Source organism: Morone saxatilis, unplaced genomic scaffold (assembly GCF_004916995.1).
Source record: "Morone saxatilis isolate NCDOM2014 unplaced genomic scaffold, NCSU_SB_2.0 Contig23, whole genome shotgun sequence".
Lineage (NCBI taxonomy): Eukaryota > Metazoa > Chordata > Actinopteri > Moronidae > Morone > Morone saxatilis.
Genome location: NW_023339796.1, coordinates 8,459,411 through 8,474,383, shown reverse-complemented (window position 1 = coordinate 8,474,383; position 14,973 = coordinate 8,459,411). Strand labels below are relative to the sequence as shown.

The following is a 14,973-nucleotide window of genomic DNA, read 5'->3' as shown; positions in this document are numbered from 1 at the left end:
ACACACACACGCGCGCGCACACACCTTCACACTTGGTCACGCACTCACAGGTCTAAGCAACAGATGAGAATGACATTATCTGCAGGGCCTCAAAAGGCACAATCCTGTGGGAGCAGAACAGGAGTGATGTCTGGCTACAGTACAACTCCATAATGAGGCTCAAGCCTCCTGCCAACAGGTACTACAAATTAATATATTCTGAAAAGTGTCTAGGATGACACATCAGAGCTTTAATGATAAAAACTTGAAAATAAGACTGTTCAGAAGAATTCATTTATTCATTCATTTATAAATGCATGGCTCCAGAATAAAAACATGTTTAGATAGTGTAAGGGACAATGCCCAGTGATCCACAGAGAAAAAAACAGTGGTGGTAATAAAGGCCAGAGTTTTCATCTTGTGTCCAGTTGTGTGTGCAATTAAAGTATAAAGCTGATCCCATGAAAACACCAAAACCAACAATGTATTAGTCCATCTCTCAATACTTTCCAATTTCCCTTTCCTGTCTCGTTCCCAAGCCTATTAGTTCTTATTGTAAATCTTTAAAAACAGGTCACAAATATATAATTTAATTCATTAAAAGGCTCAGTAATTTCCTAAAAACAAGCTGAGTGCTGTAGTTTTAGCAAATTACTCAAAGTGCTCTACTGGGTTTTTACAGCAGCAGGACGGTGTGTGTGGGATTGACTCAAAATAAACTGAAGTGCCCATGCTCATCATAATGAAGGAACACATTTTTTAACATTTTTAGACAACAATTCTATGGCAAGTGATATCAGGTTTTGGCTACACAGGCAATACTAAGAGTGGGATCAGTTAATTTGTGGTTTCAGTATTCTCATGGGATTTATTTACATTAACAAAAATATAGATATTGCCTCCTTTAAGCAACAGTGAATGACAGGATTGGCTGCAGGGTTGTTTATATGCACAGTGTACATCAAAACATGTTAATTTACTTCATAGATTTTTATGTACAATATTTTTCATGCACACACACGTATTTTCAAGTTATTTCTGAAGATATAACATTGGAGTTAGACAATTTGCTGAATGTGACTTACAGGTAAATGCTTGATTCGTTGCCTCCGATATCAGGGGACTGCAGCTTCTGGACCAGGATGATGATTATTCCAATGAAGAGGACAAAATTGATCTGAGAAAAACAAAATCCAAATAACATAAATCATAAATTACATTCCCCTCAATTAGGCAAAGGCTGAGCACGTGTAAAAAAATGAATACGCAAGAAAAATTGAAAGAACAAATGAGGATCTGTCATACCATAATGGAAGCCACAACTGGTCCTTTGATCACCCACCAGAGGGCAGTGTTCTCATTTGTATCCCAGCATCTGAAGGAGGAGGAGAACAATGCATTTCAATAATCATTCGACATGCTCTCCTTCACTTCTCTCAACACTTGGTAATAAATAGCACCATAAAATACGCCAATCAAGTGGCCATTTGCAGAGTGAGAGAGGTGGAGGCAACGGTCAGAGAGGAGTAGAGAGTTAAAATGGAAGCAGACCTAACAAAAGAATATAAACACGATGATTTACTGTAACATACTCAGACAGATCAATCCAATAATTCTAAATGTTTTGTGTTTGCTTACACTGACATATTACATCATGTATTGTGGACAAGAAATGCAACAAGCTAAAGATGGAGGCGCAGACAGGGAAATTAACAAGAGCTTGTTAAGCTTGTGAAACCCTCCAAAAGGGTAACATTTGTGTGCTAAAACATCAGTATTTTAGTTATTTAACCCCATGAAACATATGATAATAATAATATAATAAAAAAAGACTGGATTTATTCAATGCTTTTTTAAAACACTGTCAGCATAAATACAATTATCAATGGTGTCAACAATGAAGGGAGTAATTTCCCTTTAGGTCTCATCTAAATCTAAAGTTGGAAGAAGAGTTATACCCAGTGTCATGAAAGTGGAGCCTCAGAACCGCCCAGACAGTGACGCAAATGGTGGGAGTTCCTGTAATAACAGTAATCATTAATACTAAAATACTGGATAAAAATACAGTACAATTATTAACACGTATCATGTCATAGATGTGGTTAATAACACTATTTTTTTTAAAGGAATTAGTCCAATAATCATACTTTTAGAAACACCAACATATAGTGTAACAACAGGTTTGTATTTTTGTGGTTGTAAGCTGGTTTATACTGTATTTATCTATATAAATGTCAGATAAAAGAGGTAACTATTACATGCTTTTTTTAAAATTAGCAGAGAAACAATGTTCAAATGCTACTTGAGCTGTGTTTTTTTGTGTATCTAAAAAAACATTTATCGGCTAGTTTGACTGAAATCTCATGTGCCTTGGCAAATAAACAAATTTAACGAGACCTCCGGGATAAAGACATACTGTGTAGGCAACACTGTATCTCATCGCCTTATCTCTATTCCTCTAAACATTAAACAAATAAGAGAATAAAATCTTAATCATATTGACTTTTGAAAGTTGAAATTATGTAATATATGGTTGAATTCACAGCATGAACGGAAAGAGAAGTTGCATTAATAATTCCGGCGTTAATAATAATCGTTTAAGAATAGATACTCACCCCATCCTACAATAGTGTACCAGTAGAAGTAGCGTCTCTCAGGAAAGAATGTCTCCACCAGCAGAGTGAAGAGATACAGACCTTCAATGAAGAGCCAGAAATAGTTGGACATGACGCAGTAATGGAAGAAAACCATCACAGCTTTACATGCCACCTGCATGGGGAAACACAGGGAGGTGCATTAGTAAAGCAAAGGCAATGGGAACTCTATCTTATCAGTGATTTCACATCTGGATTGCTGATGTTGGACAATCCTTCTAGGGTATCTGAAGAACTCTGCAATTAGAAGCAAGTGCCAATTCCCTGAAAGTGTGAACAGTAAAAGCATTTTGTTGTAGATTCAAAATGTAAAATTAATGTTTAATGGCTGGCTGTTTTTTTTGAAAAGTCCAAGACAATAGATGTCAGAGTGACAAAAAAAAACATACCCTTTCCTGTAAATCACAGTGTGAACAGAGATCGTTGTCACTGTGGCGACAGGGTTGCAATACACTGCAGTTACCCTAAAAATGCTGCATTTGGCACCGATGTGAGGACTAAAAATGTTTTCACAGCGGGCGGTAGGGACCCACCTACATGTCAGGTGGAAGGTAATCTAATGACATCATGTTAATTAAAGAGTCCATATTCTGAGTGGGGTCAACCAATTACAGCACTGATCTGATTCCCGCTACTACGACGCCATGATGGTGACCTGTGATTGCCATAGCAACAACGGTAAAGCAGTGGGTTTGACAAAAAGGGCAAAGTACCCATTGATATGTTAATGAGACTCTAGTAGAAGATTTCCACTGGCCTTGCTGAAGCCATTAGCGTACCTAATTAGGTTTATTTATCATGCCTGCTTAACAAGAGTGAGCAATGTGTTGTTACCAGACAAAGGCTAAGAGCTTGTTCTGCATTTGTAATCAGGGAGTATTAGTCATCTAATAGCGTGTTTGCTTTATGTAAAATTTGCATGTGATTGAGGTTCCTTCAAAGGTGCATATTAAATGGGAAAGACTGAAGGAGAAGTGTTTCAAGCCCTCTGTCTTTGTATCTCAAACAGAACAGGCCCGATCATATTTTATAAACATGCTTTCCTTTAGAAAACGAGTGGCTGCACTTGGATGAAATCCTTTAATAAAGCTCTTTGGAACTGATTAACCAATAATCTTGAAAACATTTAGCTACTGCCAATACACTCTACAAGTTCTTATACTGATTCAAAACCTGCCAGCGATTATTTTTGGCAGAGTGGGGATCAATTAGATTAATAAAGGCCTCATTTTGCAATTATCTGCTTCAAATTTGAATTAATGAAATCATTAGCCTTGTGAATTTAAAATAACATTTATTTATTTATATTTCCATTAATTAATAACCAAACAAGCAGTCATGGTTGTTTTCTTTCTTCTTTCCTGTCATTTATCAGCCACAGATAATGTGTGTATTTTTGTACAGTACATGGCCACATTGTTGTTGTTACTGACTGTGTGTACGAAGCAGTGGTCGCTGTCCTCCTGAGCATACAGCACGCCATCTTTGATGAAGACTGAGATGGCTCTCAGGATGAAAGACACAAACAGGTTCATGTGAATGAAGTTCCTGGTGCAGTGGAGCTTCCTGGAGAGAAGACAGAGAAATCACATCTCATCTTGTTTTCACTCTTGAAAGTTAATTATAAGAAACTTTTTAAGACCATTATTAATGCAATTTAATATGTATTTTACATCCATACTGGCAAAAACTTACGAAGGATATTAACAAAAATCGATATTGGTTCCATGTCAGTTTTGTTTTGTAGTTGTTACGGCATGATTAATAATTTTTTTTCTCATTTAAAAGAGAGGTGACATTTTCAATTAGCTTATTTTGTCCAAACAACAACCAAAAGATATTTAGTTCACTATCACACAAGACAGATAAAGGCAGCAAATACTTTGAGAGGAAGTAGGTAATGTTTGGCATTTTTGCTTGAAAAATTGACGATTAATTATCATGATATGACTTTTGATGCCTCAGTACTGTAATTAAATGTACTGATAGATTAAAACATGCTAATTTTAATGGACTTTTTCACTCCTAATGCTTTCTTTTCATTCTGGCTAAATTTGACTTTTGTCTGACAGCATGCAAATGGTTAAAGGAAATTCAGAGATAGACAGATAGAAAATAATTTTCTTATCTTTGACCAGTTATGCGCCTCCAGGACTTTGGAGGCCAGATTGTAACGCTCACCTGAATCTGCAGAGAATGACCATGGCTGAAGTCAGGGATACCAGCGATGTGCTGTAGCCAACTGTGTACAGAGCCTTGACTGAGGCATAGTACATGTCCTGTTTAGTGGTATTGTCATAGAATAAGCAGACGTCCATATAATGAGGGAACGGTTCAGACCAGCCATCCTCCGTACAGTTACGACTGACCTTCCCCATCTCTGAAAGTAAAAAAAAAAAACATGCCTGCACTGAGTTGGGATGAATTGAGCTGAATAAAGTGAATTTTTAAAATACAAATGAGATCAAATCAAATGAGACACAGCTAATCACCATCGTCAGGGCCCATAAAGTCATGAAAGAGCTCTGGACAGTTGACTACCACAACTTCACCAACATTGGCGGCCTGCCAGCAGGTCAGGTTATCCCACAGCCACGGACACACTGAGGAGCAGAGAACAAGAGAAACAGAAACACGATGAGGTCAGTGTAAAGCTCCTATCAGCATTACTGCTGTTATAAAAGTAATGAAATGAAACTGACACTAATTGAACTTAATTGAACTGAAATAAATTCAAGTTAATGTAATTGAATTGGAGGTAATAGAGTTTAATTTCCAATGATATCCAGCATTTTCATGACACCCAAAACTATTGCTAACATGGAAGCAGCTTTCAAGTCTTATTACATCTCTTGACCTATCTCAGTCAGATCATAACACTTTGAATTTCAGCTAGAAATCCTGACAACCATGTGAAGAAAATGCAGTGTGTAATAATGGATTTGAGCTACTTTTGGAAAAAGGTTGTGAACACAACACTGACATAATATGACATTTTAAGATTTATTGTGTGGTGAACTTGCAAACAGTTCCTCATTTATACATCAAGCAGTTACTGAGAAACACTATCATTAAATTGGAGACATGCGTCTGGCCATCTGATGACTGCAAGTCCATTGTCCACATCCTGACAGAAATATCTGGCTCTTTAGCTGCTCAATTTTTCACTATGTTCAACATCTATTCGCTAACTGTGCCTGTCTGTTGTTTGGTGGAGGTTTGGTTTCAAAAGTGTGGGGGGCCTGAAGAAGTTACAAGTTATCCATTTAGTTGCAAGAACAATACTTTCCACTCATATTCTAAAATGTTTGATTTGAAAGAGAACTTATATATATTCTGATTATATATTATCTGCCCTGCTCTTTCATTCATTTCTGTCCGTGGGATGTCTCTCATTTATATGACACAAGCTTTGTGGCGTGTTTTGTCACAGTTGTTGTTATTTGGGGCACTTTAACTGTGCACTCTCCCTCATGCCTCTGGGCACATGGAGAGCTGTTTCCTCTCCAGCGCGTAACCGTTGTTTCCGTTTCTCACAGCAATAGGTTTTATGTTGTTTTCCAGTTTCATTCCCTCATAGTGAGTATCAGGTTTGTAGGGTCTGTGTCATCTGTGCACATCAATGCTGTCATCATTACTGGAGTCAAGTCAGGGCATGGCACCCCTCATAAATGTGCAGAAATATTACAAGTACTGGAGCACAGAGACACTATTTTCTTGAGAAGTTGTTAGTTTCAGCCTTAAGTAAGGTCTGCAGAGATTGCTTTTAAGTTGCACCCAGCAGCTTGTGTTGTAGCCTGAGAGACAAAAGCAAGGGCAAAAAGTTTTGAAAAGCACTTTCTGCACCTCTCGCTGCTGCTCGGTCAGATCATAGTTCTGAGACAGCAGTAATAACTGATTACTAAAAGATAAGTGTATCAGTCAATCATTTTAGCAGCTGGGTAGTAGGAGGGCAATATTCAGAGAGGTTTTACAATAAGAAGAAAGCTATAAAAGTAAAGGGCACATGTCTTTTTAGAAGCCCCTATCTACTGCAGCGGAAAACGACTCTATAAGAGCAGTGAGACTGAACCAAAACAGTAAAGTTGTGGGCCAGACTGCTTAACAATGAGCTGAAACTCACTATAAAGCTCCATAATGCTGAGAGGAACTGCAGATTTAAGTGATACATTTCTGTAGGTTCATCACAAGCTTTCACATTGTCATTTGAAACATTGTTATAACAACAATATCGAATATCGCCGCTTTAATATATGTGTACTGTTCTTCTTTGGTGAAGGTGGCATTAATTCGATCAATAGAAAAAAGCCCTAATGAGGCAAACATGTTGCTACTCTCTCTGATTCAGCAGCTGATCTATCCGATATCCCCAACAACACTACAACCAGATCACACCAACAATGGAAACAAAACACACTGTAAACAGAGTATGGCTGATCCTGTTTAACAGACTGGAACTAAAGTAAAACTACCGATATTTACTTATGTGAACTAATTTGTTTACCCTGTTTTTGATTTTACATGACCAAACCTCCAAAATGATAATCAAGTTGAATCAAAACCTCTCTGTAACAGAAACTGTACATAACATTCATGAATGTAGGATTTATTACAGGGCTGGTGTGTTTGACAAGTACTTGAATGTTTAGCAAATCACTGCAGTGCATCTGACGGTCGATTTCATCCATATTTTTGTCAATTTAATCTGATACTATCTACCCATCTGGTATCCCAAACAAGCAGAAATTAAATCTTACTTAACCCAGTTCCATCTTCTGCTTTTCTTTTGTTTTGATCTCCTTCCATTCATCTGCCTCACTCATTACCTGACTCATTCTCACTATAAAATCACACATCCTGTTTAGTACTGCTCCCAGTACAGCTACGATTTCTCGGGCCTCTCTTTCTTTCTGCTTCCATGTCCTTTATATTCAGCACCTCCCCTTTCTCTTTCTGCATCTCTCTAGGTTTACCACGTTGTTTATGCTTGGGTGGTTTTATAGTGCTGCAGAGGCAGGTACAATCTGATTGTATGTGCGTTCGCTCACATGCATTTTGAATGTGTTTTTGTAGATGCATCTGTGTGTGTTCCTGGACATGTATGTGTGTGTGTGTGTGTGTTTGCAGACCTTTCTCTATTCTGTTTGGCTCTCTAATCTGTTTTGGTTCTGTCTGGTGAGCCGGACACGAAGCCAATTACCTTTTAAAGGGCAAATCTGAGCCAAATGAGCCGCACTGAGCTACAGAGGTAACTGGCTTAATAAAGCTCTCTGTCTGCATCACTGGCTAGCTCACACAAAATCCCACAGTTTACCGAATCTTCACTGGGCTGCATAGTATCCACACACATACTGCACATGCATAGTATAGAGTACGTGTACACAAACACATTCTGACATTAATTTTTTCCTCATTAAATCTGATCTTATTGAACAACTGGGTGAGATTTGTTTTTTGTCTTCTGTGTCATGGGGTGCGACTGTAGCAGCATACTGATCAGAGCTCATTTCTTCAAAACAACCATGAGCCAAAAGCATTCATTCATCATTTTTTATTAAACTTTAAACACTGGTATGAAAGGAAAAATATGTCATGAAGCTCTTGGAAAGATCTAAATGTGATCCATTGCTCTTTTGAGAATCTTACATGGCTAAAAAAGGACAAACATGTCAAACAAATTTATAGGGCTGAAACTATTTTCATTACTCTGTCTTCTAACTCTTTACTTGATTCATTGATTAATTGTTTGGTCTACAAAATGTGGATGATGATGAAATGAATATAGTGGAACAACTATTCACAATGATATAAAACAGGGAAAAGCATCAGATTGTCACATTGTAAAAGCTAGAACCAGAGATTTGCTTGAAAAAATGACAATGACTTATTAAAATAGCTTCAGATAAACCTTCTGTCAATTAATTAATCAATAAACAAATTAGTTGTTTCTAAATTTAAAACACTCTACAAGGGTATATAATTGTACTTTGTTGTGTTTAGGTGTCCAAATCTAATCTAAAATGTCACTAATTTCAATAAAATTGAATGAAGATGATGTAGTTCTAAAATAATAAACACCGTGCAGGCTATTTCATGTTAACTATTCATTTTACACTGGCTAAATTCAGCTTGATGGTGATTATAGCACCAGACAGCAAATCATTATGTAGCAATTTCACACGGCCCACAGTCTAAACTGAGGCCAGAGTACCTCAATTAAAAATATAATAACAAATAAATCATGAAATATGCTTTTAGAAATGGATCTTGATAAATCAGAAAAAAGAAAAATCATCTGACCAGGCTACAACAGACCACCACATATCTCCTTTTCTTTTTACATATTGTTTCTCTGTTCTCTTTTTTCTTTTTCCACTTTTTTAGTTTTTCTAAAGAACCAAGTCAGATTTCTGCAAACCTGGTGTTTTTATTTCCCCTGCAACAATTTACTGTCAGCAGAAACACAGAATGGTTCCTTCTGAAAGGGACAGACGGAAGCAAGGATCAGTTAAAGGGTCGAGGAAAGCCAACACGTGTGACTACATGGTTTGAAAATGGATAGCTAAATGCAGAGAGAATAAGAGAATGCTTGATTTTAACTATGGGGGTGAAAAGGGTGAACACATTTTCATTTATAAATTAAACCTGTGGTCTAACCTTCATCTGAGCATGAGACGTTGTAAATAAAGATTTAAAAATACAAACTTAGATAAAACCACATTAAAAGAGCACATGTGGAACCTTCAAGATCTATGGATGAAATACGAGCTGAACTTACAGCTCTTCTCCTCATTATACTTGTTATCTTACACTCTAAATCTTTTATGTTTCATGTTTTTTTCAAGGACCCGGTGGCTGTCAGTGAAGCCGTGAGTCACAGTGCAGTCTGGGAGATGCAGTCTGTTGGACAACTTTTGAGCAGCGGGAGGCCTGCAGCAGTTGCTAATGAAAACCCACAGTCCATAGCCAAGAAAATAATTGCTTCCAGGACTCACATACCAAGCTTCCTGTGTTTTTGGAAAAAGGACATGTGGGAAAAATGTGAAAGCAGCTCAGCGTGACATTACAGGCAGACATTTGGTTTGTGAACTGTATATATCACCGGATGATTATTTGTGCTGTATAGCTAGCAGCCTTTCAGGGAGATGTATTTGTAATAAAACTGCACTCATCATTCATTCTTACATCCCTCTATGCTGTTTTCAAAACCGATTGTATAAACTGAAAAATACCAGATCGGTGACTATAAAAACAAAGCTGTTTTTTGTTTTTTTGTATCTGTTCCCGGAAAGTTTTTTTTAGGAGATACATGACTTTCATCTGTGTTTTCTGAAGAACCAAAGACGTAAACAATTCAATCACAGCAGAGGCATTAAAACCGGTGGCTTCATGCCAAATTATGCACACAGAAGGATGCGGGAACAGACACACACATGCATACCCATACTCACAAGCTCACACATCCTCACTTACCTAATTCAAGGTCATCGCTGGGGTTGTGCAGCATGATCCTCTCCATGCATATCTCATGCTCACGCTTGATTATACAGTGCTCGGACTCTGAGGCCACCTGGAGCAAATAAACAAAAACAAAATACAAAATGACCATACTGATACATACACTGCACCATAGAGAAGAGTGTTGAAGGTCTTTTTCTTAACCAGCTTCTCGCTCATGCCAAGGGGGTACAACGCATGTGATATCTGCCATGAAACTGGTTAAAATATTATTATTAAAAAAGTGGTAAATGGTAAATGGACCTGTACTTGTATAGCGCCTTTCTAGTCTTCCGACCTTCCAGTCTTCTGACCACTCAAAGCTTACACTAGCTGCCACATTCACCCTGTTCACAACATTTACACAGCGAGGCAAAAGCCCATCGAACAGAAACCTAACTATATCATACAATTCACACACCTGTGCATCGGGAGCAATTTGGGGATCAGTATCTTGCTCAAGGATACTTCGACACGTGGCAGAGCTTTGTTGGAAAAAGGTGATATCAAGTAGTTACAGGGGCCAATAAAGCACAGCTGGCAACTTACTGTGCTCGACTTCATTTCCAGCTGAACATAGTGGAAAATTTAGCAAAGAGACAAGTATTTCCCTCAGGAGTTGGTGGAGACCAAAACAGTTAAAGGAGCAGTGTGTAGGATTTAGTGGCATCTAGTGGTGAAGTGACAGGTTGCAACTAACTGAACACTGCTTGCATGCGTATTTGACAACCTGGGAATGAGAACGGGCTGAGAAACTACAGTGGCCACAATGCAACTTATTTCTTATCTCTGAAAAAATCTGTTTGCATGTGTCAAATATTTGTCAAATAGCTGCCTTTTTTAAAATACTAAATTCTTTTTTTTTCTCTTCCTGTAAAATGTTAAAATATTTTTGATGACTCATCCTCTAGCTTGTGGGTTGCAGTAGCAATGCAAAGCAATATCATGGGTCGAAGGTGTCTGCGTCATTATACTGGCAAAAAGTTATTTTTTTTACTTTTAATTTTATATTTCTTGTTCTCCGTGTCCTGATTTAACAAGGCGGTGGATGAGGTAGTTGTAAGTGGAGGCTCTAAAGTGTGGTTCTCCAGAACTGAACGTTTGAGCAATTAAATCAAATCCCTGAGCAATTTCTTTTGATCCCCTTTAAATTTGTATCCCACCTCCATATTCTGCCTCACTTCGAAATACATCAAGTACTAAAGCTAAAGATGCTTTAAATGCCATTTCACTGTGACTATAAGCAGCCGAGGAAGAGAACATAGTGGAGTAAATAAAGTCTGGTTCCAAGGTGCAGGCAGGGAAACTTTACCCAGAGGTAGTACCCTAGTTACTGTGTGTCTCTCTCCCCTCACTCTCTTAAGGCCAATCTCTGCTTTGCACCCTTAGCTTTCTTGCACCCCTTCCTTCTCTCTCACTGTGAAATGATAGGTGTAATATGTCCCAGCCCTCTGATTCATGGCTGACTCAACACTCTACCTCTGTCCTCCAATATGAATTCACGTCAGGCCTCGCTGCCTAGATAAGATAGGGCATCAACCGACTGTGAAGACATCCTAGGATTCACTTTCTTTCTTTATCGTGCTCTACGTGGGCAGAATTTTAAAACACTGCATGAATTATGTGAAACATCATTAGAACTATCTTCCATCTAGTTCTCTCTAGTGTTTTCCATTTTTCACCTATACAAAAAACAAAACAAAAATATATTAAAGAACTTTTTCATGTTGTTGTGTTCATGTCAGTAGTGTTTGATATCAAAACCGACACTGGCATTGTATGAAAGGAAGACCTCATCCGTAGCACATATCCATGTTGCTAAGCAGCAGGTAACCAGCTAGGAGCCAATACATATTGTGGGCAAGGCTTCCCAGAAATTAGAAATAATTGGATGCAGATGACTAATATCTGTTTGGCGTGAGTGCAAACAGGCATGTAAGATGACAGATTTAAATGTGTTATTCATTAATGTATTTATATAAAATCCTGGATAGCAGGGCATGATACTGAGCTAGATTGATATTTGTTTTTTGTTTTACTATAATTCTGCATTTACACCCTCCATCTACCACACACAAACACACACACACATTCCTGAAGAGGGAGCAGCTGTTGTAAAGAAGTGTGTATGTGCTGTTGTTCTTAGCTGTATGATCGTTTCACATCTCCTGCTGTGCTCTGTCACACACCTCCCACACTGAAGAATCATGAAATTGATTTGGATAGTTAACAGACAAGCAAACACACAAACACACACACAATCCTCTGGAATGGGTTACACCAGCTCTTTGTAAGTTCAAAACTGGCTGAGGTGTTACGTATTAATGTGTTAAAACAGGTTGCACCAAGAGCTATCTTTTGCTAATAAATGTCTGCAGCCAGTAACTGTAACTGCGTAGCTAACAGCTATTCCAACAAAGTAAATGTTCAGGTCAAATGCATTTTAATAATGATAAACTAAACTGGAAACATATCAATTACATGTCACACAAACATTGTGATATACTGCATTACCAAAAGTTACGCCAACAACATCTGACTATATGACTACCTTAGGTTATACTATATAGACTTTTAGTTTGTGAAATATCTGATTGTGTAACCTTTTATACTCATTCTAAAGTGCATGAATAGTACTAACTTAGAAACAACATTTCTCATAAAACATAAACATATAACACCAAAACATTTATTAAAGCAGTAGAATAGTTTGACATTTTGAGAAAAGCACTCTTTGTTGCCAAGAGTTAGATGAGAAGATCAATACCACTCTAATGATTTGAGGTTAGCTTAGCTTAGCTTAAGAATCAAAACGGCTGGCTCAGTCAACAAAACAAAATCTGACAGTTTGATAATTAACACGTAATATTTCATTAGTTTAATTAGTTTACTTTAAAATTAAAGCGTAAAAATCACAGTTTGCTGTTTTATGAGGGTGTTATGAAAGCTATTAAAAGGGGGTTTCACATCATGATTGACAGCTGAGCCCTACTCACCATTGAGTCTGCCATGAGTATGGGCGGGACTTCCATACCGTGGCGCTAACCCTGATCACTACTGCACAGTCTCTGTCTTAGAGTGACATCACCAGCCGGGATATTTTGACTTCATTTCTGTACAGTTTGGGAAGTGGAGACACAATGTCCATATTTTTTATGTTGATGCTCTCAACCAAGAAATAATCCCGCACATTTGCAGCCAACTGTCATTTTGTTGGTTTGGATAGATAGATATACTTTATTGATCCCAAGCTGGGATCTGCAGTTAGTTATCTCATTTATTTTGTCAAGCACTTTGTAACCTTGTTTAGGTGAAGAGCTACACAAATAGTTATTATTGTTATTATTACTTTTTAACCAAGATACATAGCGTCTTGATTAGCAAGCTTTATCTAACTCTCTGCAAGAACGCAAGTAAGCATATTTACAAAAATGTCTAACTAAAAACTATTCAGATTTTAATGGTGTAACATTTACTCAAATCACTAGCTGGAAATTAGCAAGTAAAAACTGAAAGATTAGGAAAGACTTCACACACCAATTTAGTAATGAATTTACCAAGAGATGGTTCAACCCAGGTTAACTGAGGACTGCTGAGGGTTTTAAAGCTCTAACCTCAAACAGGCACCATAACAACATAGGGCAATGAAAGTGCGCATCTCTTTCGCCTTCGCCAGTCCCTGCTCTCCTCTCCTCTCCTCACTCTTTGACAGATGTATGTCTAGATAAGCCGCCCATTTTGAAGCTGCAGAACCACGTTTCCCTCCCCAAGGCTATTTAGGAGGACCAGATAACTCAGTAGCTCCCCACAGCACCGTGCAGCACAGATAATAAAACTCCAATTTGACGTCGCAGACCACTGGCCCACTGTACAGACCCATTTGACATGCAATACTGTAAGTGCATCACAACAGTTGATCTGCCACATCAGCTTGAGACGAAAGATGCTGGACAAACACTTCACATATGCTAGGGGGCAGTGTTAACTGAAAGGTTAGAAAAGATTGCACTGTGATTTAATTTTAACCTCCCTAATACTGCTACTATTACTATTTTTACTGGTAAGTATAAAATGGTAGACACATCAGCATCAAAATCCTAGATATAAGATGATACCCAGGATGATTTATTTTCACATAAACCAAAAACAATCTCTGTATCTGTGTAGCTTTACCAAGGAAACTGCTGCTGTGCTGCATCAGTGTGCTGAATATAATTCCTCCCACACATCTTGCACAACTCTTCCATTCTGCTTTTTATGGTTCACATGAGACCCGGCTACATAAAAGTGAGTTCACAGGCAGAGATGAAGGGCAGTCGTTGCGGTCGCCGCGCGATCTGGTTGATTCGTTCTAGACAGAAACAGTCGCGTTAAGAACAGCTGATGCCAGGACCTGTCAACGTATGCGGGTGGACTGCGCTGAGTGCGGCATCTATGCGTTATTTCTACTGCTGTCCAGCGGCCGGCACAACATGAGCGCCCAGAGAGTGTGACGTATGAACAAGTCTGAGAATCGTGTAGGCAAAGCTGAAGAGAAAGATGATGAAGACCCATGTACACACCCACTCCCGTACATGGATACATACTTACACATTCCTGTTATGAATTCCTGTATGCTCACACACACACCTACATATGTGTACTGTACAGAGATGCATGCACACAAACTACTCACCAAGGGCAGCAGAAAGATGGCAGTCAGCAGGTAGCCTCTCATTGTCTCCTGTGAAGCACTTGTATCCAAAAGGCTCCACAATATGTGTGTTTGTGTGTGTGTGTGTGTGTGTGTGTGTCTGGGTGTGTGTGTTCACAGGGATGGTACTGAAATTGCTCCCCTCAGCGT

General features: G+C 38.3%; 1 protein-coding gene across 1 annotated transcript in view; it reads right to left on the bottom strand.

Moving 5' to 3' along the window:
* The window catches only part of LOC118335267 (pituitary adenylate cyclase-activating polypeptide type I receptor-like), a 26,236-nt gene extending 11,315 nt beyond the window's left edge, over window positions 1-14,921 (bottom strand). The window contains exons 1-9 of the mRNA XM_035671511.1: window positions 14,806-14,921; window positions 10,107-10,203; window positions 5,126-5,236; window positions 4,815-5,013; window positions 4,067-4,199; window positions 2,595-2,748; window positions 1,938-1,998; window positions 1,285-1,354; window positions 1,065-1,156 (exon numbers count right to left, since the gene is read on the bottom strand). Of these exons, the coding sequence (XP_035527404.1) occupies window positions 1,065-1,156; window positions 1,285-1,354; window positions 1,938-1,998; window positions 2,595-2,748; window positions 4,067-4,199; window positions 4,815-5,013; window positions 5,126-5,236; window positions 10,107-10,203; window positions 14,806-14,847 (959 nt within the window). The 5' untranslated portion in view covers window positions 14,848-14,921. The remainder of the gene's footprint in view (window positions 1-1,064; window positions 1,157-1,284; window positions 1,355-1,937; window positions 1,999-2,594; window positions 2,749-4,066; window positions 4,200-4,814; window positions 5,014-5,125; window positions 5,237-10,106; window positions 10,204-14,805) is intronic.
* Window positions 14,922-14,973: the final 52 nt, after the last annotated feature.